This window comes from Natator depressus, chromosome 16 (genome assembly GCF_965152275.1).
Source record: "Natator depressus isolate rNatDep1 chromosome 16, rNatDep2.hap1, whole genome shotgun sequence".
Lineage (NCBI taxonomy): Eukaryota > Metazoa > Chordata > Testudines > Cheloniidae > Natator > Natator depressus.
The window spans coordinates 6,012,213-6,026,171 of record NC_134249.1 but is presented as its reverse complement, the minus strand read 5'-3'; the positions used below and the strand labels follow the sequence as shown (position 1 = coordinate 6,026,171).

The 13,959-nt window shown below is 45.0% G+C and overlaps 1 protein-coding gene across 4 annotated transcripts in view; it reads right to left on the bottom strand.

The window, feature by feature from the left end:
- Positions 1 to 13,959, bottom strand: part of LOC142000049 (discoidin domain-containing receptor 2-like) — a 150,731-nt gene that overhangs the window by 41,071 nt on the left and 95,701 nt on the right. For all 4 annotated transcript variants that reach the window (XM_074974069.1, XM_074974072.1, XM_074974070.1 and 1 more), the window contains 3 exons: positions 5,720 to 5,906; positions 446 to 692; positions 12 to 104 (listed from right to left, as the gene is read on the bottom strand). In XM_074974069.1, coding sequence (XP_074830170.1) covers positions 12 to 104; positions 446 to 692; positions 5,720 to 5,906 — 527 coding nt within the window. The remainder of the gene's footprint in view (positions 1 to 11; positions 105 to 445; positions 693 to 5,719; positions 5,907 to 13,959) is intronic.

Below are 13,959 nucleotides of genomic sequence, written 5' to 3'. Positions count from 1 at the left end.
CAAGTCCTTACCCCATGACGCCTCAGTAGCATTGTACTGTGCATCCAGCAGCTCTGCTGTGCTTGTGGCTAGAGTAACCAGAATAGGATTTACATTCTCCATGTCTGTGGAAGGTAAGAGCAGGTGTCAGTCCGTTGCATACTCCCTGCTGCTGCCAGCAGTCTCTGTGATCCCCAAGCAAGGCCCCTGCATTCACGCCCAGGGCTGTGCCAAGAGCCAGAGGGTTGGTCACCCTGCTCCCTGACTGCTCCACACTTGCTCCCCAACTGCCCCCGCTCCTCTCCCTCACTGCCCCCTTCCTCCCACTGATGGTCCTGCTCCCCAGCTCTTGATTCCTGTGTATCTTCCATCAACCCTGCCTCTGCCAGCCTCAATCCCTGTTCAGGCTCCCCATGTCTGCCTCCTGCTCCGCACAATCCCCTACAGCCCCTGGAAGGAGACTTACCAGACTGGAAGGAAATCTCACTGATCATCATCCAGGTGTCAGCAAAGTAGAAATGGCAAAGGATGGCTTTGCCCACCCGCTGATTCAGGGGGATGGTCACAAACCTCGCACTGGGGTTTTTGTCATCCAAGATGGTGGAAACGCCAACAGGTTCAGACTCCCACTCTGCAATCAGCCGTGGTTTGAAGAGGCATTCCACCTTCTGGAAGATCTTCACCCCCTTAGAAAACATGTTGTTGCAATGCACCTGGCAAGAGGAAAAAGGACCAAGCAGACTGAGTTCTCTCCTCTGACTCCCCATGTTAACACAAGGACCAGCCATGCAACCAATGCTCTGTATAACCCTAAAATCCTTGCAAGAAAAACGTGTCTAAATAATGCATATAATCACAGTAGAGAGGAAAGGCACCATGCACTCTGCAGCATCTAGGACCAAGAACCAGAGGACAAGACCTCTGGCTTCTGCATCCTGAATTCTGCAGAAAATTGGAAATTCGGTTGTACCCCAGTCACAGTCCCAAATGGAGATGAAGGCGATGGTTTGTATCACAGCAGCATCTATGCTCCCCAAGTGGGGCCTCAGCATGCTGGTGCTGAGCTGTTTCTTTGGAAGCAGTGAATCTGTGAATACTGCAAGTGTCCCCTGGATGAGGGGCTGGATGCTCCACAGAGACGCTTGGAGGACTTGAGGGTTTGGGTGTGCCAATTGCTAACCTGCGGAGATAGTGGGAGCCCTACCTCTACTTGGGAATCTTACTGCATTGGCTGTGGCCCATGGATCCTGGGAACTGCCGGAGGGAAAGACGAGCAGGTTGGCTCAGACCCCCTCCTAAGGGCTGGGGACCTGGCATTTCCTAGCCCCAGCTCCACCCGAGACTTTGCTGGACACATCAAGGCAAGATGGTTGGGGTCCTCACAATATAAGCACAAGCCTAAAGCCTGATGTTGGTTCTTCCCCAAGTCGGACAGGTGCGGGCGAGCCTGGTGAGCTAGCATGAGCTCTGATGCCAGTCAAGACCTGCGTGTCTGGGATGTCAGGGGCACAGAGAATGGTGGTTTCTGGAAAAAAATTGATGTATGCTCACTACACCTCTCCATGAGGTGATCATCCGTTCCGATACACAATCCAATCAGATTGTCCAAACTGGATGGAGGTTCCACCCACGGAAGCTCATCCTTTATCTCCTCATTTAACCCCAAGAGGAAATGGCAGCACTGTGATGCCTCATTCCACCTGGTGTCAGAAGCCAAACAATGAAATTCAGCAGCGTACTTGGCTATCGGCTGGCCTCCCTGACGTAAGGCCTGAAGGGTTGCCTTGGGGGTCCGCATACAGTTGACATCACCGAAGATGATGGATGTAGCTTGAATGAATTCCTCTAATCATTGCAAGAGGGGGCTGGACTGTTCCAGGAGTGGAGAAGCCCAGGCCCAGGCTTCTCCAGTCAACAAACTTAAGATGAGCCCCACACAGGCCTGGACTATGGGGAATGATATGGGATGTAGAAGGAACAGGAGCTCACAGTGGTTCAGGAAACCCTTCCCCCACAAACTTGTCCTGATCTCCAACCAACTTGTTGGGCAGCAGACTCCTCGGCTCTGGGAGGGGCAGAGTAGGAGGAGCCAGCAGAGCAACCTGCACTTGCAGAGGCAAGTTCTGTGGTTGCAGGGCAGTTATTTGCACCTCCAGGTTCTAGATGGAGTCCACCAGTTCCGCTGGCATTTTAGTAGCATCCATGTTAGCACCAAGAGCCCCTGGCCCCAATATTAAGGGTTCGCAATCTGTCAGCTGACCGGGATGGGGCAGTTTAGCTTAGTGGTGGGAGCTGAGGAAACTAGCCTTTGAGGCCACCAAGAAATCCTCCATTTTGGGCCAGTTCATGCACTGCATTCATTAGCTGTCCTTGGCATCCCTGGCTCATCACCCATGATTCATGCATATGCTGGTGGTCAGGCACAGTATGCTTTGACTCTCCGTTTTGCTGACAATCCTGTTTCCCTAGAGCCGAGCGGGGACCAGCAACCCTTCAAGGTTTACTCAGTCTTCCAAAGAACTCAGAGACACAAAGAAAGGGTTCAAAAGCAACCCTGGCAACTCACTGAACTCCTCCAACAGCTCCTGTTAAACACCAACACTATGCTGATGTGTTCAACAAAAAGAAAGCCAACACTCTACCGCCACATCACAGCTACAACTGCTCCATGAACCTCCAGCCGGGGTAGAGGTTCCCTTCAGGCGCATTTACTGTCTCTGAACCCAGAGTTACCTTGAAGAAAACCTGCAGAAGGGGTTCATTTGCCATTTCTATCAGGAGCCTGGATCTTCTCTGTGGCAGAGCTGGCTCCCTCTTGCCTTGTTTGGACTACCGAGCTCTGAACAAGATTACAATCCGATATTGGTTCTCCTTATCACTTATTAATGAGCTGTTCAAAAGACTTTGCTCTGACGAAGTCTTCACAAAGTTGAACATTCGCAGAGCTTATAACCTGATGCGGATCCAGGAAGGAGATGAACAGAAGACCACCTTCTGGACCAGGTACAGCCTCTTTGAACATTTGCTCATGCTGTTTGGGTTGTGCAATACCCCAGCAATTTCATAAATCCAGCATTTTATAAATGACATCCTTAGGGGCACGCTGGACCAATTTATCATCATTTACCTTGACGACATCCTTATTTTCTCAGAAAATATCCCATTCTTTGCTAACTATGGCTTTCACCCCCATTTCAATCCAGACTTACCCATGAGTTCCCTAGTACCGGATGCTGCAGATTTAGCCTCCCACTTACACTGGGTGCATAAGAACTCAAGAAATACTTTGCAGTCTGCCAAAGAATCCTATAAACACCTCACGGAAGAAGACCATCAGGCTGCCCCCAATCTGGCCATAGGGGACAAGGTGCAGATCTCTTCCCAGAACTTAAATTGAGCCACCCATCCACCAAACTAGACTACCAGTATCTAGGCCTCTTCAAGTTTATAGATTGGGTAAACCTAGTGGCCTTCAGGTAACAGATTACAAGTCCTTGAAGATATACCCCTTCTTTCACATATCATTTTTAAAGCCTTACACTGAGAACCCATATCCAAACCACTCCAACCCACCACTGCCATCCATAACAGTCTGCAGACAAGAGTATTGGTCCACTGAATCTTCAACTCTAGATGAGTTGAGGGAGGGCCCTAGTGCCTGGTGGACTAGGAAGGCTACAGTATGGACAGGCAATCTTGGGAACCAGTAGACAACATCCAACCTCAAAGCATTTACCCAGAGCTGTGTTGGTTCCTGCACCTGCTTGTTCCCAGCCCTGCTCCTGCCTTGGACTCAGCCTTGCCTCACTCCAAGTAACCCGGCTCTGACCCTCAGCTCCTATTCCTGGCTACTGACTCCTGTGCTAACCACTAGGAATGACCACCCATGTCCTGGTCTCTGACACAGCTCAAATACTTCCAACTCCAGGGAATGCCAAGGGTGTTAATTGGCTGTGAATTACAGCTACTTGGCCAATTAACACCCTCAGAGCCCCCTGGAGTCCTGTGTACACTGCCAGTGCAAACTGAGGTCATCCTATGTAGTCTAAAAAACAGGAGAACTTAGCACAACCTCAACTCGCGAAGGCAGCGTACACATGGTCAAATAATTCGGGCTCCAGAGAACTCGGGGGGGGGGGGGTGGAGAGGTGTGTGTGTGTTAATTGGGTGTGAACTACACCTAAGTGGCCAATTAACATCTCTTGCTTTCCCTGAAGTCCAAAGTACATTGGCCAAACTGGACAGTCTCTACGTAAAAGAATAAATGGACACAAATCAGACGTCAAGAATTATAACATTCAAAAACCAGTCGGAGAACACTTCAATCTCTTTGGTCACTCAATTACAGACCTAAACGTTGCAATTCTTCAACAAAAAAACTTCAAAAACAGACTCCAGCGAGAGACTGCTGAATTGGAATTAAGTTGCAAACTGCATACAATTAACTTAGGCTTGAATAGAGACTGAGAGTGGATGGGTCATTACACAAAGTAAAACTGTTTCCCCATGTTTATTCCCCCCCCCCTCACTCCCCACTGTTCCTCAGACATTCTTGTCAACTACTGGAAATGGCCCACCTTGATTATCACTACAAAAGTCCCCCCTCTCCCTCCCCCCCGCTCTCCTGCTGGTAATAGCTCACCTTAAGTGATCACTCTCGTTACAGTGTGTATGGTAACACCCATTGTTTCATGTTCTCTATGTATATAAATCTCCCCACTGTATTTTCCACTGAATGCATCCAATGAAGTGAGCTGTAGCTCACGAAAGCTTATGCTCAAATAAATTTGTTAGTCTCTAAGGTGCCACAAGTACTCCTTTTCTTTTTGCTTAATCTTTCTGTTTGTTTACTACCTCTTAGCCAGTTTTTAACTCATGACAGAACTTGACCTCTCACCTTTCACAAATGACAACTTGTATGGGACTTTCCCAACAGCTGTTTGAAAACACAAATAAACTGCTCCTTTTTTAGCAAGTATTTTACTGGCACTCTCAAAGTACCATAGGAGACAGGAGAGGCATGTCTCTCCTTAACAGGAGCTGTATTTCCTCTGTCATGTCATGGTAATCTAGGCACACTATATCTCTGTCTTTAATTATTGTTTCAACCAATTTTCCTGATACTGAAGTAAGGCTCATTGGTGTATAAATCCTGGCATGATCCCAGCACCTTTTCTAAATGTAGGTACATTTGCTATCTTACAATTCTGTGCTATAGTATCTTATTTTAATGAGCGATTGCATACATTTTTTAGCAGCTAGGCAGCTTTGTTCTTAAGTTCTAAGTTCTTTCAGAATTCCTGGCGGTACAACGTCTGTCCTGGGAACTTGTTTCTCTTTAATTTAACAGTTTGTTCTAGGGATTCCTTTTTCTCCTGTCTGTATCTGAGGATGTCTGGTATATTACTTGGTATGTTTCTGTACCTTCACTGAGTGAAAGTGGCTTTTAGAATCACATTTCCAGTGAGAAAACTTGCATTTGCAAGTTCAAAATATTCTCTAAAATTCGCTTCAAATTAGCTGTTTCTACAAATATTTCTGCCCATAAAGTAATTCATTGCGATAGACTAAAGGCCACAAACAAACAGAGCCAGAGCCAATGCAACTGCTTATTGAAATAAACATTGAACAGAACACGCATGGCGGTATCCGTCCAGAACCAGAATGCCGAGGAGACTCTGGGAACCTGTGTCCCACACAGACAAAGCCAAGATCTGGGGAGAGGGGAAGACTGTGGTACCTTCATAGAGGTGAAGTTCCTCTGCCGGTCAAACTGAAACTCCATTTCGACAGAACCTGTGCTGAAGCTCTCATTCTTCCAGCCGACATAGTCATACCCTGGCCACACACGGTACTGGTGACTCTGTGTGAAATCGTCCAGTCCCAGTACACCATCTGTTAGCTGGCCCAGACCTCCATACAAATGCCTAGCAAGAAATGGCTCATGGTTAGACAGAGCACCAGAGAAGAGAGAGAACAGAATCATAGACTCTTCCGTGTTTGACCGGACCTCTACTCCTCTCTTGGTACTGAGAAAGGATTGATTTCATTATACCTACGACATCCTGGAGAGCTGAGTACCTAGTTCCAGTCCCGACTATCTCCTGAATGTTCCCAGCCACTCCTTGACCCAAGGCAGCTTTTTCTGTTTTGAGGGACAATGAGAACCCTTTTCTCTAATCCTGCATGTGAAGATGTAGCCCAGCGGCCAGTGCAAAAGCAAAGATTGGAGAAGGTATTACTGGGCTCAGAGTCTTTCCAGAGTCTGTCAAGCCCCTTTGTGATCAGCACATAAGCAGCTCAGGAACAGAAATAGGCAGTTTTCTCTTGCTGAGTGGTTGAGGCAGGGCCAAGCCCAGCACTGGATAAGGCCAGCAGTTTGTGTGCTGATCTGAACCATTTGCCAATGAGAGCAAAACACAGCCATGGACAACTCTTGAGAAAGAAAACGGAGATTCTCAAAAGGGACATTTCAGTTCCACCAAATAGGTGGGGCTCAGTCCTGGGATTTTTGCCACTGAGTTGTGGAGGGGGCCGTGTGGAGCTGCCTGCCCAGGGACAGTGCTGGGGAAACTGTCACAGGAAGGCTGCTCCTCTCATTGGGCTGGCACAGACTGTTCTCTCTGGTGCACCGGCTCTTGTGGACCCTGCCTGCTCCCCTCCCCTGGGAGAGCAGGAGTAAACAGTCCCTGTGCGCCACCGGGCAGATTGGGCAAGGGCAGTTACCGTGGAGACCCTTGTGCAGACGTGTGAAATGGGAGTCTTTTGTCTGCCCCTGTGCACCTGAGCAAGGAACCTCCAAATCCAGCCTGTAGACAGAACACACCCAAACTCTGACTCTCTTGAGAGACGGTGGCTTTGGATTTGGGCAGGACTTTCCAGGGCACCTGAGTTAACCTCTTAGACAGAAGAGCCCCAATGGAATGAGGATAACATACTTCAGACATTTCGCTCCTGCAGGCTATTCTAATGTTCTGGAAACCCTTAATAGAGTTTCAGTGTCAAACAGTATGGGCCTGATTGTGTCTCCTTGATCTGTGCATGGAACTCACCTGTGCGTGGAAGGGGATCAGCAACCTCCATGGCAATTTTTCAGACTAATAGTTTATTTGCTGAAAAATGCACTTGCAGTCAACCCAAAACCATTTGTGACTTTGACACGAAGGAGGAGCTGACAGGGCACTTACTTGCGATGTGGGGACCCAGATCTGAATGACTGCTCTGGAGCAGGGATTTGAACCCCTATGTTCCCCCCTCCCATGTAAGTATCCTAACTGCTGGGCTATCCTGAGGTGGGGCTTTTTCACCTGTGGAAGCTGTTCCACTTTGTATAAATAATTAAACATTCATTTCAGAGTGGTAGCCGTGTTAGTCTGTATCTGCAAAAACAACGAGGAGTCCTTGTGGCACTTTAGAGACTAACAGATTTATTTGGGCATAAGCTTTGATGCATGGAGTGGAACATACAGTAGAGAGGTATAAATACACAGCATAGGAAAAGATGCGCGTAGCCTTATCAAGGGTGTGGGGGGTAGGGGGGGTCAGTGCTAACGAGCCAATTCAATTTAAGTTGGAAGTAGGCAATTCTCAACAGTTGACAAGAAGGAGTAGTCACTTTTGTGGTGTTAATGAGGCCAATGTAAACAAGGTGGCCCATTTCCTATTAATTGGCGCAGGGACTTGAACTTGTGTTACCCCTCCAGCCCCATGAGGAGTTCCCTAACCACCTGGCTATGGACAGATTCTTATCCTTTCTCTTTGGATAACTGAACTGTCAGACTTTAACATCTCTCTATTCAGGACTTGCAAACTGAGATTTTTTTCAGAGCCTTTTATCTTATCCAAATTTCAGCAGGTTTTCACAGGGACGGACAGAAAAAGGCATTTCGCTGGCATGAGGGTGACCCAGCAGCAAAATCTCATGTCCCTGCTCTACAGCATGGAAGCTCTAGAACCTCTCAATGAAATGGCTGTAAGACGTTTTTAACATGTGCAAAACAACGTATTTTTCCTTAATTTCATTCTTGGAAGCAGCTGAACTGTTTTTGCTGAAACTTAAAAAAAAAAAAAAAAAAAAAAAAAATCAGCCTGAAACAGACACCCTGCATAGAAAATTTCAGCCAGAACTGTTCAAGTTTGGCAAAGTTAGAACAAACTGAAAACAGGGTCTTATAATAGGAAGATTCTCTATATCCTAGTAAGGAGGGAAGGACGGAAGTTGATAAAGCACAGGTAGGAAGTGAAGAGAAGTCAAATGAAAAAGAGTCCCATTCAGTTTCATCACATAATGGCAGACAGATGACAAATTTCATAAGATACAAATGCTAGAAGTCTAAATACTAAGATGGGTGAACTTGAGTGCCTGGTATTAAATGAGCGGAACAATGATAATCAATGGGACACAGTAATACCAGGGTACAAAATACATAGGAATGACAGAGTAGGTCATACTGGTGGGGCGTGACACTATATGTGAAAGAAAGCATACAGTCAAAGAGAGTAAAAATCTTAAATGAATCAAATTGTTCTTTAGAATCTCTAGAGATAGAAATTCCATGCTTGAATAATAAGCATATATCAGTGGAGATATACTAGCAATCGCTTGACCAGGATGGTGATGCTAATTGTGAAATGCTCCAAGAGATTAGACATGCTATACAAAATAGAAAACTCAATAATAATGGAGGATTTCAACTATCCCCATATTGACTGGCTACGTATCATCCCAGGATGGGATGCAGAGATAAAATTTATTGACACCATCAATGACTGTTTCTTAGAGCAGCTAGTCCTGGAACCCACAAGAGGAGAGGCAATTCTTGATTTAGCCCTAAGTGGAACACAGGATCTGATCTAAGAGGTCAAGATAGCTGAACTGCTTGGTAATAGTGACCATAATAATTAAATTTAACATCCTTGTTGAGGGAAACACCAAAGAATCCCATCACAGTAGCATTTAACTTCAGAAAGAAGAACTACACAAAAATGAGGAAGCTTGTTAAACAGAAATTAAAAGGTACAGTCCCCAAAGTGAAATGCCTGCAAGGTGCATGGAAACTTTTAAAAAACATAATAGATACTCAAATTAAATGTATACCCCAAATTTAAAAAGAACATTGTAAGAGGACCAAAAAAGTGCCACCATAGCTAAACAATAAAATAAAAGAAATGGTTAGAGGCAAAAAGGCATCCTTTAAAAATTGGAAGTTAAATCCTACTGAGGAAAATAGAAAGGAGCAAGTCAAGTGTAAAAGTATAATTAGGAAGGGCAAAAAAGAATTTGAAGAGCAACTAGCCAAAGACTCAAAAACGAACAGCAAAAAAAAGTTTAAGTACATCAGAAGCAGGGAGCCTGTGACAATCGAGGTTAGAAAAGAGCACTCAAGGAAAATAAGGCCATTGTGGAGAAGCTAAATTAATTCTTTTCATGAGTCTTCACTGCAGAGGTTGTGAGGGAGATTCCCACACTTGAGCCATTATTTTTAGGTGACTAATCTGAGGAACTGTCCCAGTTTGAGGTGTCAATAGAGGAGTTTTTGGAACAAATAGATAAATTAAACAGTAATAAGTCACCAGATCCAGATGGGATTCACCCAACAGTTCTAAAGGAACTCAAATATGAAATTGCAGAACTACTAACTGTGGCATGTAACCTATCATTTAAATCAGCTTCTGTACCAGATGACTGGAGGACAGGTAATGTGATGCCAATTTTTAAAAAAGGCTCCAGAGGCAATTCTGGCAATTACAGGCCAATAAGCCTAACTTCAGTACCAGGCAAATTTGTTGAAACTACAGTAAAGAACAGAATTATCAGACACATAGATTAACTTGATTTGTGGGGAAGAGTCAACATGGCTTTTGTGAAGGGCAATCATGCCTCACCAATCTATCAGAATTCTTTGAGGGGGTCAACAAACAGGTGGACAAAGGTGATCCAGTGGATATAGTGTACCTGGACTTTCAGAAAGCCATTGACAAGGGCCCTCACCAAAGGCTCTTAAGCAAAATAAGCAGTCATGGGATAAGAGGGAAGGTCCTCTCATGGATCAGTAACTGGTTAAAAAACAGAAAACAAAGGATAGGTATAAATGGTCAGTTTTCAGAATGGAGAGATGTAAATAGTGGTGTCCCCCAGGGGTCTGTACTAGAACCAGTGCTGTTCACCATATTCATGAATGATCTGGAAAAAGGGGTGAACAGTGAGGTTGCAAAATTTCAGACAATGCAAAATTACTCAAGATAGTTAAGTTCAAAGCAGACTGTGAAGAGTTACAAAGGGATCTCACTAAACTGAATGACTGGGCAACAAAATGGCAGATGAAATTCAATGTTGATAAATGCAAAGTAATGCACATTTGAAAACATAATCCCAATTACACATACAAAATGATGTCTAACTTTGCTGTTACCAATCAAGAAAGAGATCTTGGAGACATTGTGGACAGTTCTCTGAAAACATCTGCCCAATGTGCAGCAGCAGCCTAAAAAGCTAACAGAGTGTTAGGAACCATTAGGAAAGGGATAGATAATAAGATAGAAAATATCATAATATCACTATATAAACCCATGGTACTCCCACACGTTGAATACTGCAAGCAGTTTTGGTTGCCCCATCTCAAAAAAGATATTAGAATTGGAATAGGTACAGAGAATGGCAATAAAAATTATTAAGGGTATGGAACATATTCCGTATGAGGAGAGATTAAAAAGAGTGGGACTTTTCAGCTTGGAAAAGAGATGACTAAGAGGGGACATGATAGAGGTCTGTAAAACTGTGATTGGTGTGGAGAAAGTAAATAAGGAAGTGTTATTTACTCCTTCACATAACCAGGGGTCACTCAATGAAATTAATAGGCAGCAGGTTTAAAACAAACATAAGGAAGTACTTCTTCACACAACACACAGTCAATCTGTGGAACTTGGTGCCAGAGGATGTTGTGAAGCCTAAAACTATTACAGGGTTCAAAAAAGAACTATATAAGTTTATGCAGGATAGGTCCATCAGTGGCTATTAACCAAGACGGTCAGAGATGCAACCCTAAGCTCTGGGTTTCCCTAGCCTCTGTTTGCCAGAAGCTGGGAGTGGCGGACAGGGGATGGATCACTTGTTAATTGCCCTGTTCATTCCCTCTGAGGAATCTGGCACTGACCACTGTAGGAAGACAGGATACAGGGATAGATGGATCATTGATCTGACACAGTTCTTAAGCATGTTCTTAAGCACGGTGGTAAAAGCCACTCTGCCAGAGTGGGAATTCTCCTTCATGGAAAGCATGGAAACATAACAGCTTTCCTGGATCACTGTGGCTACTCTTTTTACATAATGAGCATCCTTCTATGATAACCCCAATATCCCAGATCATGCCAAGCCATTGCTCTGGTCTTGGGTCTCAGCATGTCTTGGTGCACCTCATGAAATCCACTATGGACTTCACTATTATCCCTCAGATACTACGATGATGGGCAATGATATAAAACCCACAGATAGAGAGAGAGAGAGAGAGAGAGAGAGAGAGAGATTTCAGAGTAACGGCCGTGTTAGTCTGTATTCGCAAAAAGAAAAGGAGTACTTGTGGCACCTTAGAGACTAACAAATTTATTTGAGCATAAGCTTTCGTGAGCTACAGCTCACTTCATCCTATGTGAAGTGAGCTGTAGCTCACGAAAGCTTATGCTCAAATAAATTAGAGAGAGAGATGTAATTGAGAATTTCTTTTTCTGGCACTCAGGAATGACTACCATCCCTCTACCAAAGAGAAGTCCTGCTCCTTCATAAGCCAGGGACATCATCCTTCTTTTCTCTTGGCCATGTCATTACTGTCAGCACTACTTGGAGCTGCGAATCTCCTTTAGTGACTCCTCCCAGCCTGACAGCATATATCCGTCTCTCCTCTGCAAATGAGTCTCCCTTTTCTGGAGGGGATTCGACCGTTACTGTGACCATCGTCTCCACCAGGACCCTCAGCCTGCATGGGTGTATTGTACTAGGAGCCTCTGCTTCTGAAGCTGCAGAAACATTCTCCACAGGTGTGCTAACGGATGGCTTCTTAAAAGGTGCCTCCAACGGCTTGTGATCAGTTTGAACTAGGACTGTTATTGCTGAAAGTGAACTAATGAAACTTTCTCATTGCATACAAGGCTGCAAGCAACTCTTTCCCACTCTCTGCTTAGCTTTGTTCTGCAGTATTAAGCTCTTGTGAGGGATCTGCTACTGGCTTGGCTTTCTTGTATTAAACCTGCTCTCGACCCATTTTTCAAGGCATAAAACTTGAGAATTGAGAACTGTTGGGGTGTGGAAGGGGACTGGGTTACTGGAATCTAGAAACTTCTGGAAGGTAAGCAGGGGCAAGATAATATAATTCTACACCAAGATGGCTGACTCTTTTTATTTGCCAGTCTTCACTGCTGAAGTCACTGGATAATTGTTTCTCATTCTAAATGTAGTAAATGTGAATGCTACAGATCAATACTGCTAATGGGTGACTAGTATGTAGGGCTCGGTTCTGTCACCCGTACTTACCCTGAGTTGTATTTTACTCTGGCATATCTCACACGAGAGGTCACGCTCAGATTGGATGAGCTTCTGAAGTCAAGGATCCTCTGGTGATGGTGCATATTGGCACTAATGACACTGCATCATGGGATAAGTCATAGATTATAGATAACGTCAGGGAACTGGGAAGGGTACTGAAGAAGAAGAATGTCCAAACCATCTTCTCAGAGATTGTACCTGTCCCGTGAGCAAAGGAAGGCAGAAGATTCTGGAAGTGAACCGCAGGCTGTGAAGTGGTGTAGGGTAAAGTAGAGTAACATTGGTCCTTCTTCTACAGGAAGAGGGGGCTGTACAGTGTGGATGGCCTCAATCTCAGTAGAAGGGGAACCAATCTCCGCAGGACAGGCTAGCTTGCGTAGTCAGGAGGGCGTTACAGTAATAGCAAATGGGGAGGATGAACAGAGGGAAGATATGAGGACTTAGCTCAAAACGGAGATTTGAGAACAACATTACTCAAGAAGCACACAGACATGAAGAGAAGAAATTAATTGCTTACACATCACTGCTAGGAACCTGCGTAACAAACGCAGTTGGAATTGCTTGTTTATGAGCATAAATTCAATCTAGTTGGTATAACTGAAACCCGGTGGAAAGATTCACATGACTGGAAAGTTAAAATCAATGGTTATAACTATGCTTGGCAGATTTTTTTTTTTATAATTTTGATGGATAATATCAATTTTTATTTTTAAGCATTTTTAATGTTTTTTATCTATTTAGATGTTCACAGTTGCAGGAAATTATGGGGGATCAGACAATAATTATTTAATGATAGCAGATGTTGAGATTCAAAAAATTAAAGCTTTGTAACCATTAAAGCAGAAATTGTCAACATCACAGGGTAAAAATATCCAAAGTAAATATCTTAAATCAAACTGATGGGGTGTTTACCACACACTTGCCCAAAAAGAGTTAATGAAGACTGAGAAGGGGGCTAATTAACACCACACGCCACAGCTGAGGGGAATCAAGTGGCTAAGTAATCCCATGACTGAGTCAGGCAGCCCAGCTGAGGAGGAATGAGCTGGGCTGGGGCTATAAAGACAGGGAATTGGAAGCAGAGGGGTGGTTGGGAAACTCTGCAGTAGCTCCCTGGGAGAAGGGAGGTGCTTTTGGGCTAGCAAACCCAGAGGGGGGGAAGCCAGGAAGGTAGGGTAGGGCTCAGGGAAAGGCAGTAAAGTCTAGAAGGGAACAAACCTTGACTGCTAGCTAGAAGGTCCCTGAGCTGGAACCTGGAGTAGAGGGCGGGCCTGGGTTCCCCTACAGGCCACTGCGGGAATGGCACCATGGGGCAGTGATTGAGACTGCTCATGTGCAGAGAGACTTTGAAAGACTTCGGTACCCTGGAAGGGGAAAATGCTGAGACTGGCCGGAGGTCTTGTGCTGTGAGAGAAGGGCTGCAGACCCAGAGAGAGAGGTGGAGA